This window comes from Meriones unguiculatus (genome assembly GCF_030254825.1).
Source record: "Meriones unguiculatus strain TT.TT164.6M chromosome Y unlocalized genomic scaffold, Bangor_MerUng_6.1 ChrY_unordered_Scaffold_23, whole genome shotgun sequence".
Taxonomy (NCBI): Eukaryota; Metazoa; Chordata; class Mammalia; order Rodentia; family Muridae; genus Meriones; species Meriones unguiculatus.
The window spans coordinates 35,025,357-35,050,077 of NW_026843709.1; the positions used below are offsets into that span (position 1 = coordinate 35,025,357).

General features: G+C 44.2%; 1 protein-coding gene across 4 annotated transcripts; it reads left to right on the top strand.

Moving 5' to 3' along the window:
• Positions 1-17,211: 17,211 nt before the first annotated feature.
• Positions 17,212-23,540, top strand: LOC110543204 (A-kinase anchor protein 17A-like). Of its 4 annotated transcripts, XM_021629602.2 has the most exons (6): positions 17,672-17,813; positions 19,613-20,420; positions 20,773-20,921; positions 21,250-21,469; positions 22,461-22,689; positions 22,920-23,540. In XM_021629602.2, the coding sequence occupies exons 2-6, from the start codon at positions 19,623-19,625 to the stop codon at positions 23,225-23,227; spliced, it is 1,704 nt and encodes a 567-aa protein (XP_021485277.1). In that variant the 5' UTR covers positions 17,672-17,813; positions 19,613-19,622; the 3' UTR covers positions 23,228-23,540. The 4 variants fall into 4 exon arrangements, with proteins under 4 accessions (XP_060232807.1, XP_021485275.1, XP_021485277.1 ...); XM_060376824.1 differs by lacking the exon at positions 17,672-17,813 and adding an exon at positions 17,212-17,347 and having other exon boundaries at positions 22,461-23,540; XM_021629600.2 differs by having other exon boundaries at positions 17,605-17,746; positions 22,461-23,540.
• Positions 23,541-24,721: the final 1,181 nt, after the last annotated feature.

Here is a 24,721-nt window from a genome sequence, read left to right on the forward strand (position 1 = left end):
CGTCAGAGGGGTCAGCTCCATGACCGAGGTCCTGGGTACGAGGTAACGGCGCGCAGCTTCTAGGAGACTTCAGTTGTCAGGACTCCGCCCTGGAAAGCACCACTTCCGGTCATGAGAACTCCCGGCTTCCGACGCCAGCGCACTTCGGTCCTCTGAAACAGTGCCCGGCTTCCGCGCACAGATTGCCCCATAAACGGAGCAGATGGGAACCACTTCCAACAGCTTGAGCAAAACAGAATATTGGTGATCGTCTTGCGAAGTTGGCCTCCCGGCCTTCGGCCTTCGTAGAGACTCATGGCGCCAACAGTCAGAGGATACTGTGAGCATCCTACGCAAGGTGCTTCTCGTCTTCCACGCAGACGCTTACGGGCCGAAAGGCCAGGAGCATCCTACTAACCGGACTTCCGGTTACAACTGAGTCCCATGGGAAATGTAGTTCCATAACACAAAGAGGCGGAAAACTAAGAGTCCTACCCCATGGGAAATGTAGTTCCATAACACAAAGAGGCGGAGAACTAAGAGTCCTATTTAGCAGGCTTATGGTTCCTTTCAGAGACTCATGGGAAATTTTGTCCCGCGCCTACAGGCCTAGAGATGTATGAGTATCCCATGCTGCGGGCTTCTGGTTCTGTGCAGAGACTTCTGGGAAATGTAGTTTCATTTAATGATTTTCTCTGAAAATAAAAGTCACAGTGCGATTTATCAATTTTCTTTTTTCTTTTCTTGAGACATCAAGGGCCTTAAAACCGCCACAGACGGTCATAGGGGGCCTAGAAAATTCCACCAAAACACAAACATTGGGGGGCCTAGAAACCGTCAATGACACACAGAGAGATATTGGGGATCTAGAAACCTCCAGAAAGATATTGGAGGTTAGGAAACCACTGTTGACACAGAGAAATGTCGGAGAACTAGAAATTGTAAAAGACAAAGACAGACATGGGGCTGAGCTAAAAAGCTCCAGAGACTCACTGACATTGGGGGGTTTAAACCTACAACTGAAACAAATACAGGTTATCTGGGGCCTAGAAACCGTACAGGGACACACAGATCCACCAAAAAAACATAAACATCAGGGATCTAGAAACCCACCATAGGGAACAGGATAGACCACAGGGATCCTCTATAGAAACGAGTCTAGAGCACTGGAATCGTCATCTACAGGGAAGAGATAAAATCTACTACATGGAAGAGGATAGACCACAGAGATCATCATCTACACAGAAAAGGATAGACCACCAGGGATCATCATCTACAAAGAAGAGGACAGACCATAGGTATCATCATCCGCAGGGAAGAAGAGAGACCACAGGGATCATCAATATTGTTAAAATATATATATATAATATGAACATAATATAAATATGTAAATATATAAATAAATGTTAATATATAATTAGTGTCATCATACAAATACACATGCATTAAAATAAATATAAATATGAAAAACTGAAGAAACACAAATATATGAAAACTTAAATATGTAAATGTATGTAAATATAAGTGTATTAAATATATAAACATGCAAAAACTTGGAGAAAAGATCAGGAACTACAAAGGTAAGAATCACAAACAGAATACAAAAGATGGAAGAGAGAATCTCAGGTGCTCAAGATACACTTGGAGAAATTTATATGTCTCCCAAAGAAAAAAATAAAATCAGAAATGTTCCAAACACAAAACATCCAAGAAATCAAGGACACCATGAAAGACTAAATCTAAGAATAATAGAAGATGAAAAAAGAAGATATCAGGCTCCAAGGTCTGAAAAATATTTTCAAGAAACACATAGAAGAAATTTTTCCCAACTTAAAGAAATAGATGTTCATAAACATACAAGAGGCCTACAGAACACCAAATAGACTAGACCAGAAAAGAAACTCCTCATGTTGCATCATAGTCAAAACACTAAACCTACAGAACAAAGAAAAAATATAAAAAGTAGCAAGGGGAAAAAGCCAAAGAATCACACCAGATTATTCAACAGAAACTATGAACACCAGAAAGGCCTGGGCAGATATCATGCAGACTTTAAAGGACCATAGAATACTCTACCCAGGAAGGCTTTCAATCAACATAAATGGAGAAATCAAAATATTCTGTGACAAAACCAAGCTTGAACAATACCTACACAGCAACTTAGCCCTACAGAAGAAACTAGAAGGAAACTTCCAAACCAATGAAAACTACTACATCCAAGAAAACATGGATATAGATAACTAGACAACAAAAAAATCAAAAGATACAAGCAACACAGTAACACCACCAACCACACATCAAAAGAAATTAACACTACTATCTATCAACATCAATGGACTCACCTCTCCAATATAAAGACACAGACTAACAAAATGGTTGCAGAAACAGGACCAACATTCTGCTGCATCCAAGAAACACACCTATGCAACAAAGATAAACACTACCTCAGAGTAAAGGGCTAAAAAATGGTTCCAGAAAACAAGCTGGGGTAACTATCCTAGTATCTAATAAAATAGACTTTCAACCAAAATTAATCCAAAAAGATGAGGGAGACTACCACATTCTCATCAAAGAAAACAATCCACCAAGAGGACATCACAATTCTGAACATCTATGCCTCAAATACAAGGGCACCTACATTTGTAAACGAAACATTATTAAAGCTTATATCACACATCGATCCCAGTGCCTTAATAAAAGGAGACTTCAACACCCCATTTTCACCGAGGGACAGATCATTTAGACAGAAGCAAAATAGGGAAATAAAGGCACTTACAGAGGTCCTAAATCAAATGGACCTAATAGAAGTCTATAGAACTTTTCACCCAAACTCAAAAGAGTATCCCTTCTACACAGCACCTCATGGAACTGTCTCCAAAATAGACCATATAGTTGGCGACAAAGCAAGCCTCAACAAATATAAGAAGATTGAAATAATCTCCTGCATTCTATCTGACCACCATGGACTAAAGCTGGACCTTAACAAGAACGGAAATAGAAAAAAGAAATAGCACATGAAAACTGAACAGCTTGCTATTCAATGACAGCTGGGTTAAGGAAGAAATTTTAAAAAAGACTTCCTAGAATTCAATGAAAATGAAGTTACAACATACCCTAATTTATGGGACACAACAAAAGCCGTGCTCAGAGGAAAATTCATAGCACTAAGTGCCTTCAAGAAGAAATTTGTAACATCTCATATAAGCAACTTAATGACACAACTGAAACACCTAAGGAAAAAAGAAGCAAATACACCCAAGAGGAGCAGACAGCTGGAAATAATCAAACTCAGGGCTGAAATCAATCAATTAGAAACAAATAAAACTATTCAAAGAATCAATGAAACAAAAAGCTGGTTCTTTGAGAAAATCAACAACATAGACAAGCCCTTAGCCAAACTAACTAAGAGGTAGAGAGAATCTATCCAAGTCAGCAAAATCAGAAATGAAAAGGGAGACATAACTACAGACAGTGAGAATATCCAAACAATCATTAGGTCATACTACAAAAGCCTAAATGCCACAAAATTTGATAATCTAAAGGAAATAGCCAATTTCCTTGATAGATTCCATCTATCAAAATTAAGTCAAAATTAGGTAGAAAGATTGAATAGTCCTATATCTCCCAAGAAAATTCAAGCAGTCTTCAACAGTCTCCCAAAAAAAAAACAAAAACAAAAAAAAAAAAAAAAAAAAAACCCTGGGCCAGATGGTTTCAGTGCAGAACTCTATCAGACCTTCAAAGAAGTGCTAACACCAATTCTCTTCAAACTATTCCACAAAATAGAAACAGAAGGAACATTACCAAACTCATTTTATAAAGCCACAGTCACGTTCATACCTAAACCAAAGACCCAATAAAATAGAGAACTTCAGACCTGTCTCTTTTATGAAAATTCATGCAAAAATACTCAATAAAATACTTGCAAACCAAATCCAAGAACACATAAAAGATATCATCCACCATGGCCAAGTAGGCCTCATGGCAGGCATGTAAGGGTGGTTCAATATATGAAAATCCATCAGTGCAATCCACCATGTAAACAAACTGATCTTGTGTAAAAAAACACAAGATCATCTCCTTAGATGCCAAAAAAGCATTTGACAAATACCAACACCCATTCATGTGTAATGTCTTGGCAAGATCAGGAACACAAGGCACATACCTAAACATAGTAAAGACAATATACAGCAAGCCTATAGTCAATATCAAACTAAACAGACAGAAATTTAAATCAATCCCACTGAAATCAGGGACAAGGCAAGCCTGCCACTCTCTCCATATCTCTTCAACATAGTTCTGGAAGTCCAACTTAGAGCAATAAGAAAACTAAAGGAGCTCAAAAAGATACAAATTGGAAAGGAGGTCAAAGTTTCACTATTCGCAAATGATGTGATAGTATACATGAGCAACTCCAAAAATTCAACCAGAGAACTCCTTCAGCTGATAAACACCTTCAGCAAAGTGGCTGGAAATAAAATTAACAACAACAACAAAAATAGAAGCCATCCTGTATACCAAAGACAAAAGTGCCAAGAAACAAATTAGGAAAACAACACCCTTCACAATAGCCACTAATAGCATAAACTATCTTGGTGTCATTGTAACAAGCAAGTGAAAGACCTGTTTGGAAAAAAACTTCAAGACTCTGAAGAAAGAAATTGAAGAAGATATCAGAAGATGGAAAGATCTCCTATACTCATGGATCAGTAGGATTAACATAGTAAAAGCAATGTTACTATAATGTTAATCATAGTAAAAGCAATCTACAGATTCAATGCAATTCCCATCAAAATACCAACACAATTCTTAATAGACCTTAAAAGGAAAATTCTCAACTTCATAATGGAAAAACAAAAAACACAGTATTTCTAAAATGATCATGTACAACAGATCATCAGGAGGTATCTCCATCCCTGATCTCAAGCTGCACTACAAAGCAATAGTAATAAAAACTGCATGGTTTGGCATAGAAACAGAATGGTGAATCAATGGAACCAAATAGGAGATGCAGAAATGAACACATTTGCCTATGGATACTTTATTTTTGACAAAGAAGCCAAAAGTATTCAATGGAAAAAAGACAGCATCTTCAACAAATGGTGCTTGTCCAACTGGATGTCTATATGCAGAAAAATGAAAATAGACCCATGTTTATCATCTTGCACAAAACTAAAGTCCCAAGTAGATCAAAGACCTCATCATAAAACCAGGCACACTAAATCAGTTGGAAGAAAAAGTGGGGAAAGACTATGACTCATTGGTACAGGAGACAACTTCCTGAACAGAACACCAGCTGCACAGGCTCTAAGAGCAACAATCAATAAATGTGACCTCATGAAACTGAAAAGCATCTGTAAAAAAAAAAGACACTGTTATCAGAAGAAAATGACAGCCTACAGACTAGGAAAGAATCTTCACCAATAGTATATCTGACAGAGGCTGATATCCAGAATATATAAAGTACTAAAGAAGTGAAAAAGCAACAAATCAAGCAATCCAATAAAAAATGGTATATGGAGCTAGACAGAATTCTCTGTAGAGGAATACAGAATGGCAGAGAAACACTTAAAGAAATACTCATCATCCTTAGCCATCAGGGAAATGAAAATCAAAATGACCCTGAGATTTAACCTTACTCCCATCACAATGGCTATGATCAAAAACTCAAGTGACAACACATACTGGAGAGGTTGTGGAGAAAGGGGAACACTCCTCCATTGCTGGTGGGAATGTAAACTTGTACAACCACTTTGGAAATCAATCTGGTACTTCCTCAGACAATTAGAAATAGTGCTTCCTCAAGATCCAGGTATACCACTCCTAGGCATATATCCAAAAAATGCTCAAGTATACAACAAGGACATTTGCTCAAACATGTTCATAGCAGCTTTATTTGTAATAACCAGAACATGGAAACAATCCAGATATCCCTCAGTTGAGGAATAGATACTGAAATTGTACATTTACACAATGGACTACTACTCAGCAATTAAAAACAAGGACATAATGAAATTTTCAGGCAAATGGTAGGATCTAGAAAAGCCCATCTGAGTGAGGTATCCCAGAAGCAAAAAGACACACACGGTATATACTCATTTATAAGTGGGTACTAGACCTATAAGATAGGATAAACATACTAAAATCTGTATACCTAACGATGATAAACAAGAAAGAGGACCCGGGATAAGATGATCAATCGTCACTCAGAAAGACAAATGGGATGGACATTGGAAGTAGAATAAAACAAGTAACAAGACAGCAGCCTACCATATTGAGCCTCTGAAAGACTTGACCTAGCAGTGTATCAAAGCACATGTTGCGACACATAACCAGAATTTGAGCAGACTGCAGGGAATCATATGAGAGGAGGAGTTAGTATGACCTGGAGAGGACAGGAGCTCCACAAGGACCAAATACATCTGGTCACAGGGGTCTTTTCTGAGACTGCTTCTCCAACCAAGGACCATGCAAGAATATAACCTAGAACCCCTGCTTGGATGTGGCCCATAGCTGATCAGTATCAAAGTGGGCACCCTAGTAAGGGGAACAGGGACTGCTAGGCCACAGAGAAGGACATTACAGCCAGTCCCGAAAAGACCTGATAAGCTAGGATCAGATGAAAGGAGAGGAGGACCTTCCCTATCAGTGGACTTAGAAAAGGATAGGGAAGAAATGAGGGAGGGAAGATGGGAATAGGAGGGAATGAGGGAGGGAGCTACAGCTGGGATATAAAGTAAATAAACTAATTAATATAAAAATTAAATTTTAATTTTAAAATATATAAATATTAATATAAATATATAAATAAATGTTAATATATAATTAGTGTCATCATATAAATACATTTACATTTGTTAAAATAAATATAAATATGGAAAACGGAATAAACACATATATATGAAAATATAAAATGTAAATATACGATAAGTGTTAAATATATAAGTATGTAAACATGCAAAAACATAAGTGCGATCATATGAATACAGGTCAATCTTTGAAAACTAATGTTAATATAAAAGAAATGGATATGCATATAATTGAGAATATTAAAATCATTAAGAATGTCGATATTTTATGGCTTTTACTAAATCCTGTGATGTCAAGGCATGAACCCCCCTGCTTGCTGTCATGGAAACATGTGCCCCCCACACACACTTGCTGTCATGGAAACCCCATTTGCAGTCTTTCCCATTAAAAGCCCTAAAAGCTCCTTCAGGGCTCGAGGTCCCACTTCTTTACTGCTGCATTAGTGGTCAGTTATGAGACCTGGGTTGAGACCTGGGTCCCAACTTCGACTCATCTCATAATAAAGCTCTTTTGCTCTTGCATTGAGTCATTTTTTGGTGGTTTCTGAGGGTCCCGTGATCCTGGCATCACATTTGGTTCCTGGACAAGTAACCCTTAGGACCCCTCAGACTCCTGACCTGGATAGCTTAATCCCATGGGTAAATGTCTTCTGTATTGTCTGTCTGCTTCAAGTGTTTGTTTGCCTTTACTTTTTGTTCTGAAAAGCCTCGAAGTGTCTGTATGAGTAGCAAGACATGACTAGAATGAATGCATTTTGGAGTCACAGCCGCTGAGGTCAAAAACCTCATCAGTTTCTGCCTCCTCAGAACTTCTGTGACAGGGAAACCAGAGTGATTATCGGTTTTGGCCTCTCTGGAAGAATCGGTTTTAGCCTCTCTAGGCTTCAGTGGCAGAGAAGCCTGGAAAAAGCCTGGTTTTTGGTTTACTTTATCTCTGTATCTAATTGTCTCTTACTTGGTGTTGTGCCAGTTAGTTTCATTTCTGTGATTAATTGTTTGTGGTCTCGTGTATTCCTGAAAGTGCTTGGTTCTATTTTTTTGGATCCATGGCTCTTTTCGCTTCTGTGATTTCAGTTTTGTCCTGGGATACTAGCCCAGGTACAAGCTGTGATTTATTGTCTTTAATTTCACTTTTGCCTGAGACAGCTGGCCCTGTCTCTGTGTGATACTATTTGTTGATATTGTCCATTTAATTTCTTTGGTTTCTTTTTGATGAAAAGATTGACTGATGATATGAGACAGACTACTTCCAAACCCCTTGACTTGGTTCAGATTCATTTTAGGGAAGTTAAGACTAGAGCTCACGGTCTTTCAGTTGATGTGAAGAAAAGAAAAATGATGACTTTTTGCAGCTCAGAATGGCCCACCTTCAATGTGGGATGGTCGCCAAAAGGAACTTTCCACTTTCCCACCTTCCTTTTGGTGGGAAATAGTCTTTCAGAAAGTGTGTGGGCACCCAGACCAAGTGTCCTACATTGTAGTTTGGAAGGATCTGGTGATTCATCCACCTCCAGGGATCAAGCCCTTTTTCATCCCCACTAACAATCCTCCTTCCACAGGGTCTACGAAACCAGAGGCCACTGCCCTGGCTCCCTCACTCCCCTACCTTACTCTGTTTTGCAGGATGAGACTCCTATGGAAATAATTTTTCCATCCCCTCCATACAGATCTCCTCCCAATCCTCAGCCAGCCCAGCCCCTTTATCCAGGTTGGAACCACCATTTCGCCCAGCACCAAGGAACCAGAGCCTCTGCACAGCTTCTCCCTCTGGAGAACCAGAAGCAGATTCTACAGTCCTTCCCTTATGGGCCTCCAGATTCTAATGGTAATCAATCTCATCATTACTGGCCTTTTGCCACATCAGAGCTTTATAACTGGGGAACTCAGAAATGCCAAGTTCTCTGATAATTATAGGGATTTAATTGATCTCTTTGAAACTGTTCTTTCTACCCACCAGCCCACCTGGGACAATTGTCAGCTGCTTTTAAATATTTTGTCTGCCATAGGAGAGTGGACGTATTATTTCAAAAGCACACAAAAATGTCCCAGACACTGCAGGAGTCCCAATTACTTTCCCTACAAGGGGCCCAATTGGGATTATAACATGGCTGCAGGTAGAATACATCTCCTAGTCTACCAGCAGGCTCTATTGGCGAGTCTCAAGGTGGCCACAAAATGGCACACTAATTTGGCCATGGTGTATGATGTCAGATAGAGAACAGATGAAAGTCCAGCTGCCTTTCTTGAAAGGATTAATTAAGTCTTTTGCAGGTATACACATACAGATCTGGAGAAGCTTGAACATACAGATATGGGTTGTTTTTGTTTTTGTCTTTCAGTAATCAGTCCACTCCAGACATTAAAAAAAGAAATTACAGAGAAGGGAGATAATAGGACAAATGACACCACAAGGTTTAGTTGAGGTAGCTGAGAGAGTGTACTATAAAGACAAGAAAAGCCTTGAATCAGGATCTGGCAACTATCCTACTGGCCAACAATGTTCCAAACCCTAGAGAAAACATTAAAAGAGACCTTAACTAAATTGACCTGGAGACTGGCACTGACTAGGTGATGCTTCTCCCCTTTGCCCTTTATAAGGTTAGGAATTCTCCTTACCACCCAGAGTTAACTCCCTTTGAGATTATATATGGGATGCCAGCCCCTATAGTACCTAACCTTAAGACTGATGCTACTGCTAAAGTAGATAAAACAGGTTTTGAGAAATATTTAAGGCTTCTGTGCAAGTAGGCAGCTCTTAAAGGGGCAGCTTCTATTGTCATAAAAATTGGATTCAACAATTAGCAAGATGTTCCTCCCTTGAAATTACAGCAAAGGGAGTAAAAATAAGTGTTATGGTTTTGTCTGTTTGTTTTGAATATGTAAGTTTACTATGTTCTATATATCTTGATGTTTGATTATTATTAAATGTATTAAGATTTTATTTAATTTCTGTCCTGTCTTAAAAACCTGATTTATAAAAATAATAAGATTTGAAACTGTTTATATAAAATATTAAAACTGCACCATATGCTTGTATACAAGAACTGTTCTTACTGGCAGCCAACATCAAAATAATACATTTTGTATTGATTTTAAAAATATTGAATTGTCTGCATTGATGAAATTTGGTTTTGACTTTTAAAATTATAGTTACACTTTATGACTTCATTTCTAAAAAGGGTATTTTATTTTGATATTTCAAAAAGATTTCTTCTAAAAATGTTTATTTCAATATTGCAAAAACAGGATTTTAAAAATATGTTTAAGGCAATAAAACATTTTAAAGTTTATCAGGCATTTTAGATAATGCCCTTGGGTATTCTAACAGGGAACTTGGAACAGTTTCTCAACCCTTTGGGGGAGGACAAAGACTTTGGTAATTATTTTGTTAATTTTACCAAATAAAACCAAGTCATATTATTTGAGCCAATTAAGAAAATTGCAGTTTTTATAATGTATTATGTCAGAATGATAAAATCATGAAAAGGGTTCTGATGAAAACTTTTATATATGGTCTGAAAATCAAGAAAAATGTCTGGTGAAAGCAAAAGAACGGAGCTGGGAAAAGATTAACCTGCAGGTATATAGAATGTTATAGAAGAAATAAACTATATTTGCTTTCTTTTTTACACCTACAAGCATGATTTGAGAAAGAACCCTAAGATATGTTGCTCTTCATTTAAAAGACTGGTATTTCTTCAATAAAAATGTTTTCTTATGTTCTTTATTACAGCTCCATGTTAGCCCAGGATTATATAAGGTTATATTCAAGTCATTGTTAATTATTATAAAAATATATACCTGGCTGCCAGTTCCTATATAAATGATTTAATGCTGTTTCTTTCTGGCTTAGAGCTTTGAAATGGCCAGAATTGTCCATCTCTGCTAAGGTTGCCAGCTGTGTTTAGTTCTCCATTTAGTGCTAAATGAAACTTTTGCCCTTTATGCTTTTTTGCTGTTCAGTATCAGTGCAATGTGATAGGATGAGCAAGATTTGCTAGCCCTTCTATGTACCGTATCTGATTGAAAGTTTTACTTTGATTTTAGTTCAGAAAGATATTTGAAGTTATGATAATGACTGCAGTTGGTTTCAATACTGAGCTTTATGTAGGCTTTTGTTTATGTTTTTAAGGTTAAGCCTAGGATGGATAACTATGAAGTTTGCATATGTAAATCTACTTGGGATAGATATTCTCTTAAAATATTTACCTATAGAATATGCCATAATTAAAGATCATGGCTTTCTGTTCTATAGGATGCAATTTAAAATAGATAATTAAAGATAAATAAAGAATAATTCAGACATGCTGGCCCTCAAGCTTGTCAGAGATCTGACAAATATGGCATTTTAACATATGTAAGCTTATGACAGAGAGTACCAAAACCCTGGTAGTAGCTCCTCCAAGGTCTCCAAGAAGATTTGGGTACTATGTGACTCTGGATTATAGTATGCTAACCACTGGGCAAGACTGCCCCAACTGGCCCACTTTTAGGATCAAAACTGGACAAAACTGTAGACAACTGGAGAGTCAATGTTTCACACTGTGAAGGATGAGGTGAGGCCATTCTCTTGTTTATTTTTCCACAGAAACAGTCTCTCATCTTCCGTGCCTGGTCACTGGACTGCTGCTGCTCATGTTGCTATGAGACCACAGGAGCCAGGGACAGCTGTCTAGGGTAATGGACTGACTAGTTGTCACTGTCATTTTGATTGGTACATGGATCAGTACATTTGTACTGATAATTTATCCTCCTCATCTCTCTGACCACACTGATGGTTAAGTTAAGCTAATGGTAGCCTTGCAGCTAAAAAGCAGATAATTAGATTCATTGTTAGTTCATTGGTTAATTCATTAGTTAGTTAAAATTATCAGGTACTAGGTCTTCTATTTAAAAAGGCAAACAGGTTTGCCTTACCTAGTTGCTTTGTTAAGGAAAATCCAAATATTCAGAATTTAGCACTAAAGCCATTAATGTACTTCCACCTAACTTTCCAGTATATAAGAAATGGCATGATGGCTGATTACCAACAGCTGTGCCCACAATTAAAATGTTAAGAGTTTCAGACCCTGAACACATTTAAATTGTTTATACAGGTTACAAAACAAACAGCTAAGAAAAATTGCTACTCATTCCGTTGAATGCAGTTTTACCTGTTATTCACAGAATGTAGTTTATGTATTATTTTTGTGAGTCTTTTTATATATTTACTTTTGCAAACCAAAGACCTATATGAGTTTCAGGGAATCAAAAGTCATGAGACCTGAATCTGACATAGCTCAAATGGACACCAGATGAATTATTTCCTTGGTTTTGGGAGTTCTAATTTTTCCCATTTATTAGACCAATTTTAAGTTCTGTTTCTAGTCTTAATTTGTCTCAGCAGATTTTCACCTGGCTGAAACTGCAAGCTGAGATCTGAACTTGCTGGAAGCTGACATGATTGCTCACTGCCTCCTCAGATGGATCAACTAACCAGACACTTCTGAGGAATATCCCTTTGCCCAGCCTTTGGCTAACATTTCAGCACTCGTAGCCCCTGATGCCAATGGCCCTACTGTCAACATTAAAGAAGTTTCAGAAGAAGAGCACCAGACCAAAATCCCACCTACAGGCTGAAATACCAAGTCAAAGGGGGCTCCCTGGCATTAACTATTATCTTGGGGACCTGCTTATCTGGAGTAGGAACTAGTATTGCAATATTGGAAGTACAAAGCCAGAATTATAACAGCTCAAAGGCAGAATCTTTTGCTTTTGGTCATTTTTGGATCATGCTTGCTTAACAAGCTGTTAAGAGAACCTAGTACCACCAGTTTGAAGCTCATCATGGACAGTAAGAGCCCAAGAATGGCCTCTTTGTGAACAAGAAAAGGGGAGAATGAAGAGTTTGTTAGCCTGGGTGACTCCATTTTGAAATGAGTAGCCATCTTGACTGGGAGCTGAACCCAGGTACCAGGAAATATCACAGAATATGCACTTGGCAGAAAACGAAGTTAACTCTGCTAGCAACAGCTTCCAGGAAGTAGCACAAAATAAGTATTTGATAGAAAATAGAGACTGTATGGAGCCACAGAATTGCTCTTGTCTGACTGGAATCTATTATGCACATTATGCCTTGCATGGTACAGTGATTTTCCACCCCTGGACATAGCTTTCTCATATTTCAATCTTATAAAAAAAATAATTGAGAGTAGGGAACATTGCTCAAAAACCATGGCCGCTGCTACAAAAATTGAGAGTTCTCTGTCCACAGAGGCACAGAGCTCAAAAAGGGACAAGGTAAAAAGCTCAGAGGAAGACAAAAATTGTGAGGTCATTGAGGTAAAAACTTTTAAAAAGATTTGATTTCTTTACAAAATGATGAGGAAGGGCCAGACAAAGGAGCTACTGGTGGACAAGGTAATAATAAAAAGGAAAATAAGAACATTACAGCCTCAAAACAAAAGAGGACATATACCCTATTAAGATTAAAAGTGAATGGGAATGATGATTTGTCTGATTCAGACTGAGATGATTTGGAAGTAGAGGCAGGTAAATATCGTAACTCAGATTGGCAACCACAGTGTCACAAACCTCCTCCATATTCTTCTTCCAAACCTTCAACACCATCATTACTATGGCTGTTATAGACCCTAAAAAGGAGGTATGGGATAAAATTGCCTGACTAAAAGAACAGATTAAATTAGAAAAGGAACATCAGGCTTTGATTGCCCATTTGCAAAAATTAAAAATAGAAAAGAGAGATAAGAATTCTTTGATCTCTAATAGACAGCCACCGCAGCTGCTGCATCCTCCATTTAGATCAGGAAATTACATTCAGAAACAAAGAAAAAAAGCACTCCCTGCAATTAAATATCCTGATTGCAAGGAGATTGAGGCTTTTCCAGTTATGGAAACTATGTATGCACAGGGACAGGCTTGGTGTCACCATACAGGATTTGATTTTCAAGTGATTAAAGAGTTAAAGACTACCGTGTCATAGTATGGGGCTACTGCTCCATACACAATGGCTATTGTGGAATCAGTGGCTGAACAATGGCTCACCCAAGGGGATTGAAATACACTGGTAAGAGCTGTCTTGTCAGGAGGAGATCATTTGATTTGGAAATCTAAATATGTAGAGAATTGTAAAGAGACTATCCGGAGGAATGCACAAGCTGGCAGGCTGGGACGTTGATGTCTTAACAGGAGAGGGCAATTTCACCACCTCTAATGCACAAATGCAGTATGATCGTATGGTCGAGGATTGTTTGCACAAATCCAGACAGTTGCCACTAAAGCCTGGAGAAAGTTGCCAGTTAAAGGAGACCCTGGGGCTTCACTTACTTCAGTTATGCAAGGACCCAAAGAGCCATTTTCAGATTTTGTGCATAGGCTAATGTCTACTGCATGCAAAATATTTGGCAACCCTAAAGCAGGCATTGACTATGTAAAATAATTAGCTTATGAAAATGCCAATCCTGCTCGTCAGGCAGCCATCAGACCTTACCGAAAAAAGACTGATCTTACTGGATATATTCATCTTTGCTCAGAAATAGAGCCCTCTTTTCAACAGGGCTTGGCAACAGCTGCTGCACTAAAAGGTCAAACAGTAAGAGATATCCTAGCCAAGAAAGATAAAGGGGGATGATTTAAATATAGAAAGATGGGACATTTTGCTAAAGACTGCAGAAGCCAGGATAAACCACAAAAAAAGGCAGAGCCACCAGGGCTTTGCCCATGATATAAAAGAGTGTAAATCTAAAACCGATTCACAAGGAAATCCTCTGCCTCCTCATCAGGGAAATGGAATGTGGGGCCAGGCCCAGAACCTGAGACCCAAACAAGTGTTGGGAGTAGTCAGCTTTTTTCCAGCCAGCACCAACAATCCATTTCAAAAGTTAGTAGAGCAACCCCAGGAAGTGCAGGACTGACCTCAGTGCCACCTCTCACACAGTATTAACACCAGAAATGGGAGCACAAGCTTTAGCCACAGTCAACTATGGATTTCTTCCTAATACAATTGGGTTAATTTTAGGAAGAAGTAGTACCACTGTGCAAAATCTACAGGTTTATCCAGAAATAATTGATAATGATTACACAGGGAAAATAAAAATTATGGCAAAAGCTATTAACGGTATTGTCACTACACCAGCTGAAAAAAGAACTGCTCAGTTAATTTTGCTTCCACTTATGCAAACCAATAATCCTCATAAGGGTCAAAAGAGAGGGGACAAAGGCTTTGGTTCCTCAGATGCTTACTGGGTACAATCCATTTCTCCCCAAAAACTGCTATTAACATTATGGCTAAATGGAAGAGAGTTTCAAGGCTTAATGAATACAGGAGCTGATGTGACCATCATTAAAAAAGAGGCATGGCCCTCTAGTTGGCCTTTAACAGCTACTATTACTAATCTTAGAGGAATCAGTCAAAGTACTAATCCAGAACAGAGGGCAAAGCTTTTAACGTGAAGAGACAAAGAAGAAAATCAAAGTCATATTAAAAAGTTTGTCATTTCAGGCCTTCCTATTAAAGGAGACTGGACCTGTTTAAAGACACTCAATGATTGTCAAAAATTGCTAGGTGATATTGATTACAACCTTATTAACAGCCATTCTATGGCTCCACACAGGTCCCATATTTTTTCAAGGCTGTGATCCCTTAATGGCATCTTTGCTGCCCTAAAAGAGGAATACTGCTTCTATGTAGATCATTCAGGAGTAGTAAAGAATTCCATAAAATAGGTCAGGGAAGGCTTGGAGCAAAGAAAACATCTGAGGAAACAAGAACAGGGGGTGGTTTCAGATTTGGTTTGAAACTTCTCCTTGGCTTACTACCCTTTTACCCTCCATTTTAGGACCCCTGATAGGCTTGCTTATTTTGCTTTCCCTCGGTCCAATACTGTTTAATAAGCTCATGGCTTTCCTTAAGCAGCAGATTGATGCAATCAAGGCAAAACCCATACAGGTCCATTAACACAGGCTGGAATTGGCAGACAATGGCCTCTTTGAGACCTCTCTTACAGAATACTATCCCAGTGAGCTGAACCTGTTAGGCAGTGATGGGTAAAAGAATGCACAGTGGTCTTTTTTGACACCCTTGCATCCTAGAGAGGAGCTCAGCCAATAGTTGCTGATGTATCCAATTTAGGCCAGCAAGGGTTAAAGATCCGGGATTCCGACCTAAGACAGGCACAGTTGCCTTGGGATCACAGCCTTGAAAAAATATAAAAAAGGGGGACTTGTGTGGAGCCATAGAATAGCTGTTTGACTCTTGCCGGCTTGGAATCTATAATGCACATTGTGCCTAGCATGGTACAGTGATTTTCCATCCCTGGACCACAGGTGCTGCTTTGAGCTTTGTAGAGGTTTGCTCAACCACTTGAATTAGCATGTACAGCATGAGAACTTTCCTCCCACTTTGAGAAAGCCACTTTGTGGCTTTCACTGAAATTATTTCCTGAATAGTTCCTCCCCCCAAATTGCCCATTCTTACCCCTTATAAGCTATAACCTAAAAATCATTAAATGAGACTTGATCAGAATTTTATCTTGTCTCCATTCTTCACATCTCCTGTTCCATCGCATTCCACACCCTCCTCCAGGTTCCACGCTGACATTCCTGCAGGTCAGGACAAGAGACAATCTCCCTGGCAACAATCAATGAAAATCGGTTGGAAAAATTCTCCCCAACGTTCCGGATGTAGTTTACAAAAATGGCAATTGTGATTATTTAGAAGGTCATTTTGCCCCTATGGCTTTTACTCAATCCTGGAACATCAAGGCATGAAACCACCTGCTTGCGGTTTTTCCCTTTAAAAACCCTTCTCACTCAAGGCTCACTTCTCTACTGCTGTGTCAGTGAGACTTGGGTGCCAAGTTCGATCACTCTCCTAATAAAGTTCTCTTGCTCTTGCATCGAGTTGTCTTCTGGTGGTCTCTGGGGGTCCCATGATCCTTGCATAACATCTTAAATTTACATAATTTATAAGCTGCTATAATTTATAGAAATGTGTAATTTATGTAAATTACATAATTAACAAATTAGTATAATGGTGTAAATTTATGATTTATATAAACATAATTGTAAGTATATTATGTAATTTATATTCATGTAAAATAAACAGAAAAAATACATATGTAAAAAATATAAATATGTAAATGTTAAAATTCATGCAGTGGTAAGAGATAAATTAACAGATACCTAAATTAATACAAATGAACAAAAGTGCAAACCTACAAACATACAAAAAAACAAAGGCCCTGCCCCTTTCCCTCAGCCTAAGTCACAAGGTATCTCCACCTGGATCTACTGCTGGGCTTCAGCGCGAAGCAAAGTACCCTCTTCCGGTTGCGACCGCCGGAAATAAAGGGTACCAGAAGTCCCGCCTTGGCCGGATTGGCGGCAGATCCTCAGTCCTGTTTCTTCCGGGCGGTGGCTGCGGCTCCGCAGACGCTGAGATCCTTTTTCCTGCCGGCTGGGGCAGAGGTCACCAGTACCAGAAGCCGGGCCTTCTGCTCTCCTTCCGCTCGCGGGAGTTGCAGAGGCCATGTGCCGTTCTTCCCTGGGGAGTCTGGAAGGTGAGACTATGTTACCCGCAGGCGGGAATAAAGATTACCTATAACGGAAGTCCTACCGTGGTTTTTCCGCTGGTGGGAGTCGAAGAGGCCGAGCTGCGGTCATTCCCTGTGGAATCGCGGATGAGCTTCTGCGTACGCGCTGAGAGACCCTGTTTCCGGCCGGTGGGGGCAAAGACCAGCCTCCCCGGAAGTCTCCGTGCTGCCTCCGTTGCTTTTGGCTCTCAGTGCTTCGCATCCCGGCGGCTGAAATGGAATAGAGGAGGGGAGGGTCTAGTCGGGGCACCACTGCCGGAAGCGGAAGTACGTCACGTTCGGCTTAGCGTCTGGAGGCAGCGGAGCAGCGCAGAGCTCTGACTGGAAATCAGTGGCAGCGGCGGGAAGGAGGAATTATTTAGCCGCGTAAGGAGCCCATCAGGGTCGACTGGGAAACCCCTTGTCCCACCTGTGCTGGTTCCGGGTGTTGTCGGTGCGTCCCTGTCAGGAGAAGCGACTGGGGACGGGCCGCTGGGAGTGGGGAGTCCAGCTCCGCCCCCCGAAGTAGCCGGGGGGAAGGGCGGAGCTGGACGGCTTGGGGACGATACTGAAGGCCTGGGGCTGGGATTAGAGAGCTTGGATCTGGGGTTAAAAGGCCCGAAACAGGGCTACAGTTCTCGGGGGATGGGGGATGGGAAGAGGGTTCGGGGCGGGGCTTTAGGACCTGGTTGCGAAGCTCGCTGTGGAATGTTATGCTTTTGAGTTAAAAGACTCTTTAGGTGGGGCTCGATAGCTCTGGGTCGGGGCTACTTGTGATCCTGTGTGCACTTAAATGACAGGCTGTGTTGGCGGTCCTTTTAGCAATAGGCGGGGCTGGATAGCCCGGGGGCGGTACAGCACTGATCTGGTGTGTCGTTGAGAGACAGGAATGACCTAGAGGCAAAGTTAGAGCACCAGGGGCGGTTGTGCGGTAATTTGGTGTCATTGAGTGACAGGAAGACGAGGATCATATCTAGAGGGTCCAGCGGTGGGGCTAGTGGTGAGCCTGTGTGCGATTGCTTGACAGGCTGTGTGGGCAGTGCTTTAAGCCCTGGATGGGGCTAGATAGGCCGGGGGCGGGCTTAGCGGTGACCTGGTGTATCATTGAGTGACAGAAAGGATTGGGAAGGGTTCACAGTATCGAGTGGGGGACTAGAGATCCTGGGAGCTGGTCTTGCGGTGACCTTTTGTGCCATTGAGTTACAGGCTTGTGGGCAGGGCTTGAAGCCTTGGGGCGGAGTTAAGGGTGATGTGGTGTGCTGTTGAATAACAAGATTTACCAGAGGTGGGACTAGAGGACACGGATTGGAGCTAGACGGCCTGGGGTCGGGACTAGTGATAATATGATAAATGATTGAGTGACAAGAGGGACCCAGGGGCGCTGCTAGTGGTTATGTGGTGTTTGATTGATTGACAGGAGTGACCCGGTTGGGGCTCTAGAGGCTCTGGGGGCGGAGCTAACAATAGAGGAGTTTGGGATTGGGTGACGGGAAGGATTTAGAAATCTCAGGGGTAGGGCCAGAGGGTCCAATGCTAGTGTAACTGAGGACTAGGCTAGAGACCCCGGGTACGGTTCTAGCGGTGACCTCCTATGTGATTGAATGACAGGCTTATTGACAGGGCTTGATGCCTTGGCGGGTAGGGGCTGATGGTGATGTGGTGTTCTGTTGAGTAACAGGAGGGGCCGGGGCTAAAGGACTCTGTGCCAGAATACAGGCCCTGGCTTCAGGGCTACTGGTACCTGGGAACAGAGTTAGAGGGCCTAGGGATGGAGCTAGCATTGGAGGGGTTTGTGATTGGGTAATGGGGCAGGTTTAGAAGTCCTGTGGAGCTAGAGGCCCTGGAGCGATCTTATAAGCCCTATGGGCAGGGCTAGCTGTGACCATGAGTGCCATTGAAGTGACCCAGGGCCTGGCGTAAAGGGTTCTTGCTGTCTGCTAAGGGATGGTGTGCGAAGTTTAGAGATAACGCTGTAAGAATGCCCTGTGATTGGTTTCTATACGGGACTTGAGCATTTGGGGGCACAATGTGGGAGGAGCCTGAGCAGTAAAGGAGGATTGTGAGAGAAGTGTGAGCGGTTACAGGAGGATTGTTGGAGGAGTTTAGAGATTAGAAGGGGATGTGGGAGGAGCCTGGAAAGGATGGGATTGTATGGGAAGTCTGGGCACTGATGGGAGAGTGTTGGAGGGGCCTGGACCGTGATAGAGGAATTGTGAGAGGGGCCTGAGCTGACTTATGTTTCTGGCCCTGCAGCCTACCGGTCATGGCCGCCGCCACCATTGTGCATGACCCGTCAGAGGCGGTCCCGCTATGCCCCGCACTAGGCCTATACCTCAAGCCCATAACGCGCATGAGCATCTCGGTGGCGCTGCCGCCTCTGACACCGCCCGGCAAGTCCATCTCCAACTGGGAGGTAATGGAGCGACTGCGGGCGCTCGCGCCTGCGCACGCACAGTTCTCGGTGCTGCGCATCGCCAAGAGTACGCTGGATTTCGTGCGCTTCGAGGGTGAGTTGGAGCAGCGCGCACTGGTGCGGCCTGTACTGGCCTGCCTGGATGGGCGCACACTCAAGCTCAGCGGCTTCCCAGATGCTCTGCGTGTGCGCGCCACCGAACTGCGCGCCGACTTCCCGACCCCCCATGCCTGGGACGCCTTCTTCCGGGACGCCCCGGACATGGATGAGGCGCGGCCTGGGGAGCGGCCGGACACCGTTCACCTGGAGGGGCTGCCCTGCCGCTGGTTCGCGCCCCGGGAGGCCATTTCTGGCGCTACTTCTGGTGCTGGGGGCGGGGCCTCAGAGCGACCCAGCGAGGAGCTGCTGCGCCAAGCTTTTGGCACTTTCGGCGATATCCGCCACGTGGACATCCCTATGCTCGACCCCTACCGGGAGGAGATGGCTGGTCGCAGCTTCCACACCTTTAGCTTCGGCGGCCATCTTAATTTCGAGGCCTACGTTCAGTACCGCGAGTATGCGGGCTTCGTGCGTGCTATGAGCGCCCTGCGTGGCATGAAGCTCATGTACAAGGGCGAGGACGGAAAGGCGGTGGCCTGCAATATCAAGGTGGGCGGAGCTGGGGGCTAGACTCGGAATGGGCTGGCAGGAAGGAGCCGGAAGTTGGCTTGGAAGGGAGCGTTAGGGCCGGAAGTCAGCCCTTGGGGTTGTATGGGGCTAGGAGTCACCTCATGGAGATGACAGGAAGTCACTTCAGGTGGACGGTTAGACAAGTCATTTCAGGGGAATAGGAAGTCATCTCAGAGGAACAGGAAGTTACCTCGGGGTAAAGGGTGGACAGGGAGATGGGAAGGACAGTAAATCTCCCCAGACGAAAGAAAGTCACTTCAGAGAAACAAGTCATCTCAGGGAAATGGGGAGGAACTGGACGACACCTCCTGCAGTGACCCCGCCCCAGCAGGTCTCCTTCGATTCCACGAAGCACCTGAGTGACGCATCGATCCGGAAGCGGGAGCTGGAGCGAGAGAAGCTGCGGGAGCTGGAGCAGCAGCGCGAGGAGCAGAAGCGGCGGGAGAAGGAGGCTGAGGAGCGTCAGCGCGCAGAGGAGCGGTGAGGGCGGGGCAGTAACGTCAGCCAGAGACCCTCTCCAACACACCTGCACACAGGAAGGAGGAGGAGGCAGAGGAGTGGGGAGGGAGGGGTTCTAGGTGTGACACCATGTACGCCATTTCCCAACACGAAGCCCAAGCACGCTGGAAGAAGATGGAAGCAGAAGGGCAGTAAGGATTGGCCCAGGATGAGAAGAGCTGGTGTGGAGGTTGACGGGGTTGGTGATGTGATTTCCTGGGCGTGTTAAGCATTGCCTATGACATAATCACGAGGCCAAGGGTCCATAGGAGGGGGTGTGGCCCATGACATCATTCCCCATTCTCCCCAGGAAGCAGCGCGAGGCCGAGGAGCAGGACCGAGAGCGCCGTCGCGAGGAGAAGCTGCGGCGCCGAGAGCAGCGGCGCAGCCGGAAGCGGGCAGAGAAGCTGCAGGCGGAGGAGCAGCGGCGGCTGCACTTCCGGGTTCGCACAGAGGAGCGGAAGCTACTCTTGGCCCAGCGCAACCTGCAATCGCTGAGGCTGGTGGCAGAGCTGCTAGGCCGCGCAGAGGTGGGCGTGGTCAGAAGGTAGAAGGGGTGGGGCCTGTAAGGAAAGGTATTTGCATACTCAGCACAGTCTGTCCTGCTGGTGGTTGAGCTGTGGGCAGCACTGAAGTGGGTGTGGCCTTTGGTAGGGCAGGGCTGGGCAAGGTAGTAGGAAGAGCAGGAGCTGCTGCATCATCTTAGTAGTTTATATGGAGAAAACGGAGATGTGGGCAGGGCCGTCTCCGCATCTGTAGTTTAAAGGGAAAAGGTAGTGATTGGGCGGGGTTGGTGGTACAGGGGCGGAGCCTGTGGGGAGAGGTGGGCGGGGGCTGCGTTAGCAGCCATGAGGACGGGTAGGGGACGCCTTGTGATGTGTGAGGGTCCTGGCACAGCCAATGGCTCACCTCATCAGTTTAAAGGAAAATGGCGAGGTGTGCAGGGCCTTGGTCACAGTTGCGTGGGGCGTTGTACTAATGGGTGGTACCTATAGTTGAAAGCCACTGCCTTACCATGTTAGTTTTAGTGGAGGAAATTGTGAGCTGGGTGGGTTCTTTCCAGAATGCACAGAGCCTCTGGGACTAATGGGTGGGGCCTGTGACTGACAGACCTAGGCTTACTTATTAATAGTTGAAAGGGAGAGGATGGTGAAGGTGGGTGGGCCATGGCCAGTGACTGACAGTCTCTAGCTAACCATCTTAGTTTCCAGACAGAAAATAGTATGGTGGGCATAGCCTGCAAATGAGTGGGTGGGGCCTGTGACTGATAGCTGATGACTGACCATATTAATAGTTTGGATGGTGAGGATAGTGGTGTGGGTGAGGCCTGTCCTTGCAGCCGGGAAGAGGTGGGACCTGTTTGAAAAGGATGGGCTGGCCTGTGAGGGGGAGCATTGTGAGCTAAGACTGACATGGAGGGATAGGAACCAGAAGATGGGATGACATGATAGGGGCATTGCTTACATTAAGTCAGGTGGGAGTGACTGACCCTGCCCCCTATCATCACTTCACCACCCTCAGGTGGCTGAGCAGCGGCGGCGACAGGAGGCAGAACTGCGGAGAGTAGAGCGGGAGAAAGAACGTGCACTCGGGCTACAGCGGCGGGAACGGGAGCTACGTCAGCGCCTTGTGACGCTGCTTTTGGGGCGCCACCCTGGCACCACCCTCTCTGACCCTGGCCCAGCACACACTGGCTCCGGAAGCCCGGCCCACTCTGATCCGCTCAGGCCCGTTCTTGATCTCCTGAGAGGTGTGTCACCCCACCCCGACCACCCGTCCGGAAATGACATCACCGCACCGTCCCAACACACACAGCTGGATAACAGGAAGGAGCCGCAGGTCCTGGCCTGCATCCCTGACAACGCCCTACCCAAGGCCACGCCCGCACCTGCGACCATGCCCACCGGGGATTCCCTCAGGGAGGAACACAGTGAGAACAAGTGCAACCGCGAACCTGAAACCACGACCCCTCTTGCACAGGAGCAGGGGGAGAGAAATCCCCAACCCCGTCCTGCAAAGAACCGGAAGCAGCACCGGAAGCGAGCCCGCCGGGAAGAGAAAGAGCACGGGAGGCGGCACCGACGGGAGGAGGAAGGCAGAGGGCGGGACCGGAAGCACAGCCGCCACTACCGTCACCATGGGAACCCAGCCCGCTCACGTTCACGCTCCCCACAGGCTGCTCCTTCCCGGGGGTCCTGGACACAGTGATGGGTGATGGCCACACCCATGGGAAACAAGTAAACAACAACGCCCACATTAAACACCCCATAGGTCCCACCGATGACTAGTGAAACAATCAGCCAGTCTGCTACACAGAACACGCCTGCCACTCCCACCCCACACAGATATTCCTGACAGTCCTACCTGACCCAGTCCCTCTCCCTCCTTGCTCACCAAGCAGGTCCAGGACTGTCTAGTCCAGCCCGTTCAACTAACGTGATCCTCCAATGAGACGCTGGCCCACCTGTCACCTCAGGTCTGACAAGGCCAAATCTGGGGGAGGTAAGACTGACTCTTTCCGAGCAGGTGGGATGGGGCGGACCACGCCAAATTGGAATATGGAGAAGTATGAATCCACTTAAAATAAAAATTTACTTGTGATTGTGTGAGCGTTTCTATGATGGCGGCTGGAGGTGGGCAGAACCTACTAGAGGAAGAGTAGGACCGAGTGGGGAGTACTTAGGACACAGATGAAGACGTGAGGAGCAGGAGGACTGGGATATGAGGAGGACTCAGTAAGACTGGGAACTGAGGACTTAGGAGGACTGAATGAGGATTAGAACTGATGGAGTGAGAAAAAGGACTGAGGGAGCAGGAGGATGAAGTGAGGAGGCACACTGAGAAGGAGGACTAGGTGAGGAAATCTGAAGAGGACTGAGGGAGGAGGGAGAAAGGACTAAGGCAGACTGAGTGAGGTGAAGGACTGAGGGAGAATGAGGACTTGTGAGGACTGGGATATGAGGAAGACTTTGGAGGATATATGAGTGAGGAGGATAACTTGAGTGAGCAGGAGGACTGAATAGAGAACAAGACTGAGGGAGGAGGAGTGAAAGAAAAGGAATGTGTGGGAAGGAGGACTAAGGGAGAAGGAAAACTATGAGGAGGAGGACTGAGCTAATAGGAGGAAGCCTGAGGGAGAAGGACTGAGGGAGGAGGAGGACTCAATGAAGAGGATTGAGGGGGGGGAAAGACTGGATGAGGGGGAGGACTGTGTGGAGGAAGATGACTGAGGTTGGAGGAGTACTGACTGAGGAGGAATTAATGAGAAGTACTGAGAGGAATTTGACTGAGGGGGTGGACTGACTGAGAAGGCAGACTGAGGAAGTGGATTGACTGGAGGACTAAGTGAGGATGGTGACAGGGAGAAGGAGTACTGAATGAGGCAGAGTAATGATTGAGGGGAAGTAATAAGTGCTGAGAAGCAGTGTAAGCAGGAGGACTGAATAAGGAGGACTTAGTGGTGAGGAGGAGGATTGTGAAGGAGGACTAAGTGAGGATGACTGTGAAGAAAGAGGTCTCAAATAGAAGGAGGATTGAGTGAGGAACAGGAGGACTAAGTGAGAAGGTGGAGGAATGAGTAAGGAGGATTGGGGGAATGAGTGAGGAAGAAGACTGAATAGGAATAATGAGGACTGAATGAGGAGGAGGACTGGGTGGAAGGAGGAGGATTGAGCAAGAAGGATTAGGACTCAGCGAGGACAATTAGGTTCAGAGGATAACTGAGGAGGAGAAATGAGTGAGAAGGAGGATTAAGGAAGGAGTAGGATTGTGTGAGGAGGAGG

Bases quoted from the DNA above. Each gene is read 5' to 3' on its own strand.
- LOC110543204 (XM_060376824.1), top strand. From the start codon at position 19,623: ATGGCCGCCGCCACCATTGTGCATGACCCGTCAGAGGCGGTCCCGCTA. The intron at 20,421-20,772 runs GTGGGCGGAGCT...CCGCCCCAGCAG, and splicing joins CGGTGGCCTGCAATATCAAG to GTCTCCTTCGATTCCACGAA. The intron at 20,922-21,249 runs GTGAGGGCGGGG...CATTCTCCCCAG, and splicing joins CGTCAGCGCGCAGAGGAGCG to GAAGCAGCGCGAGGCCGAGG.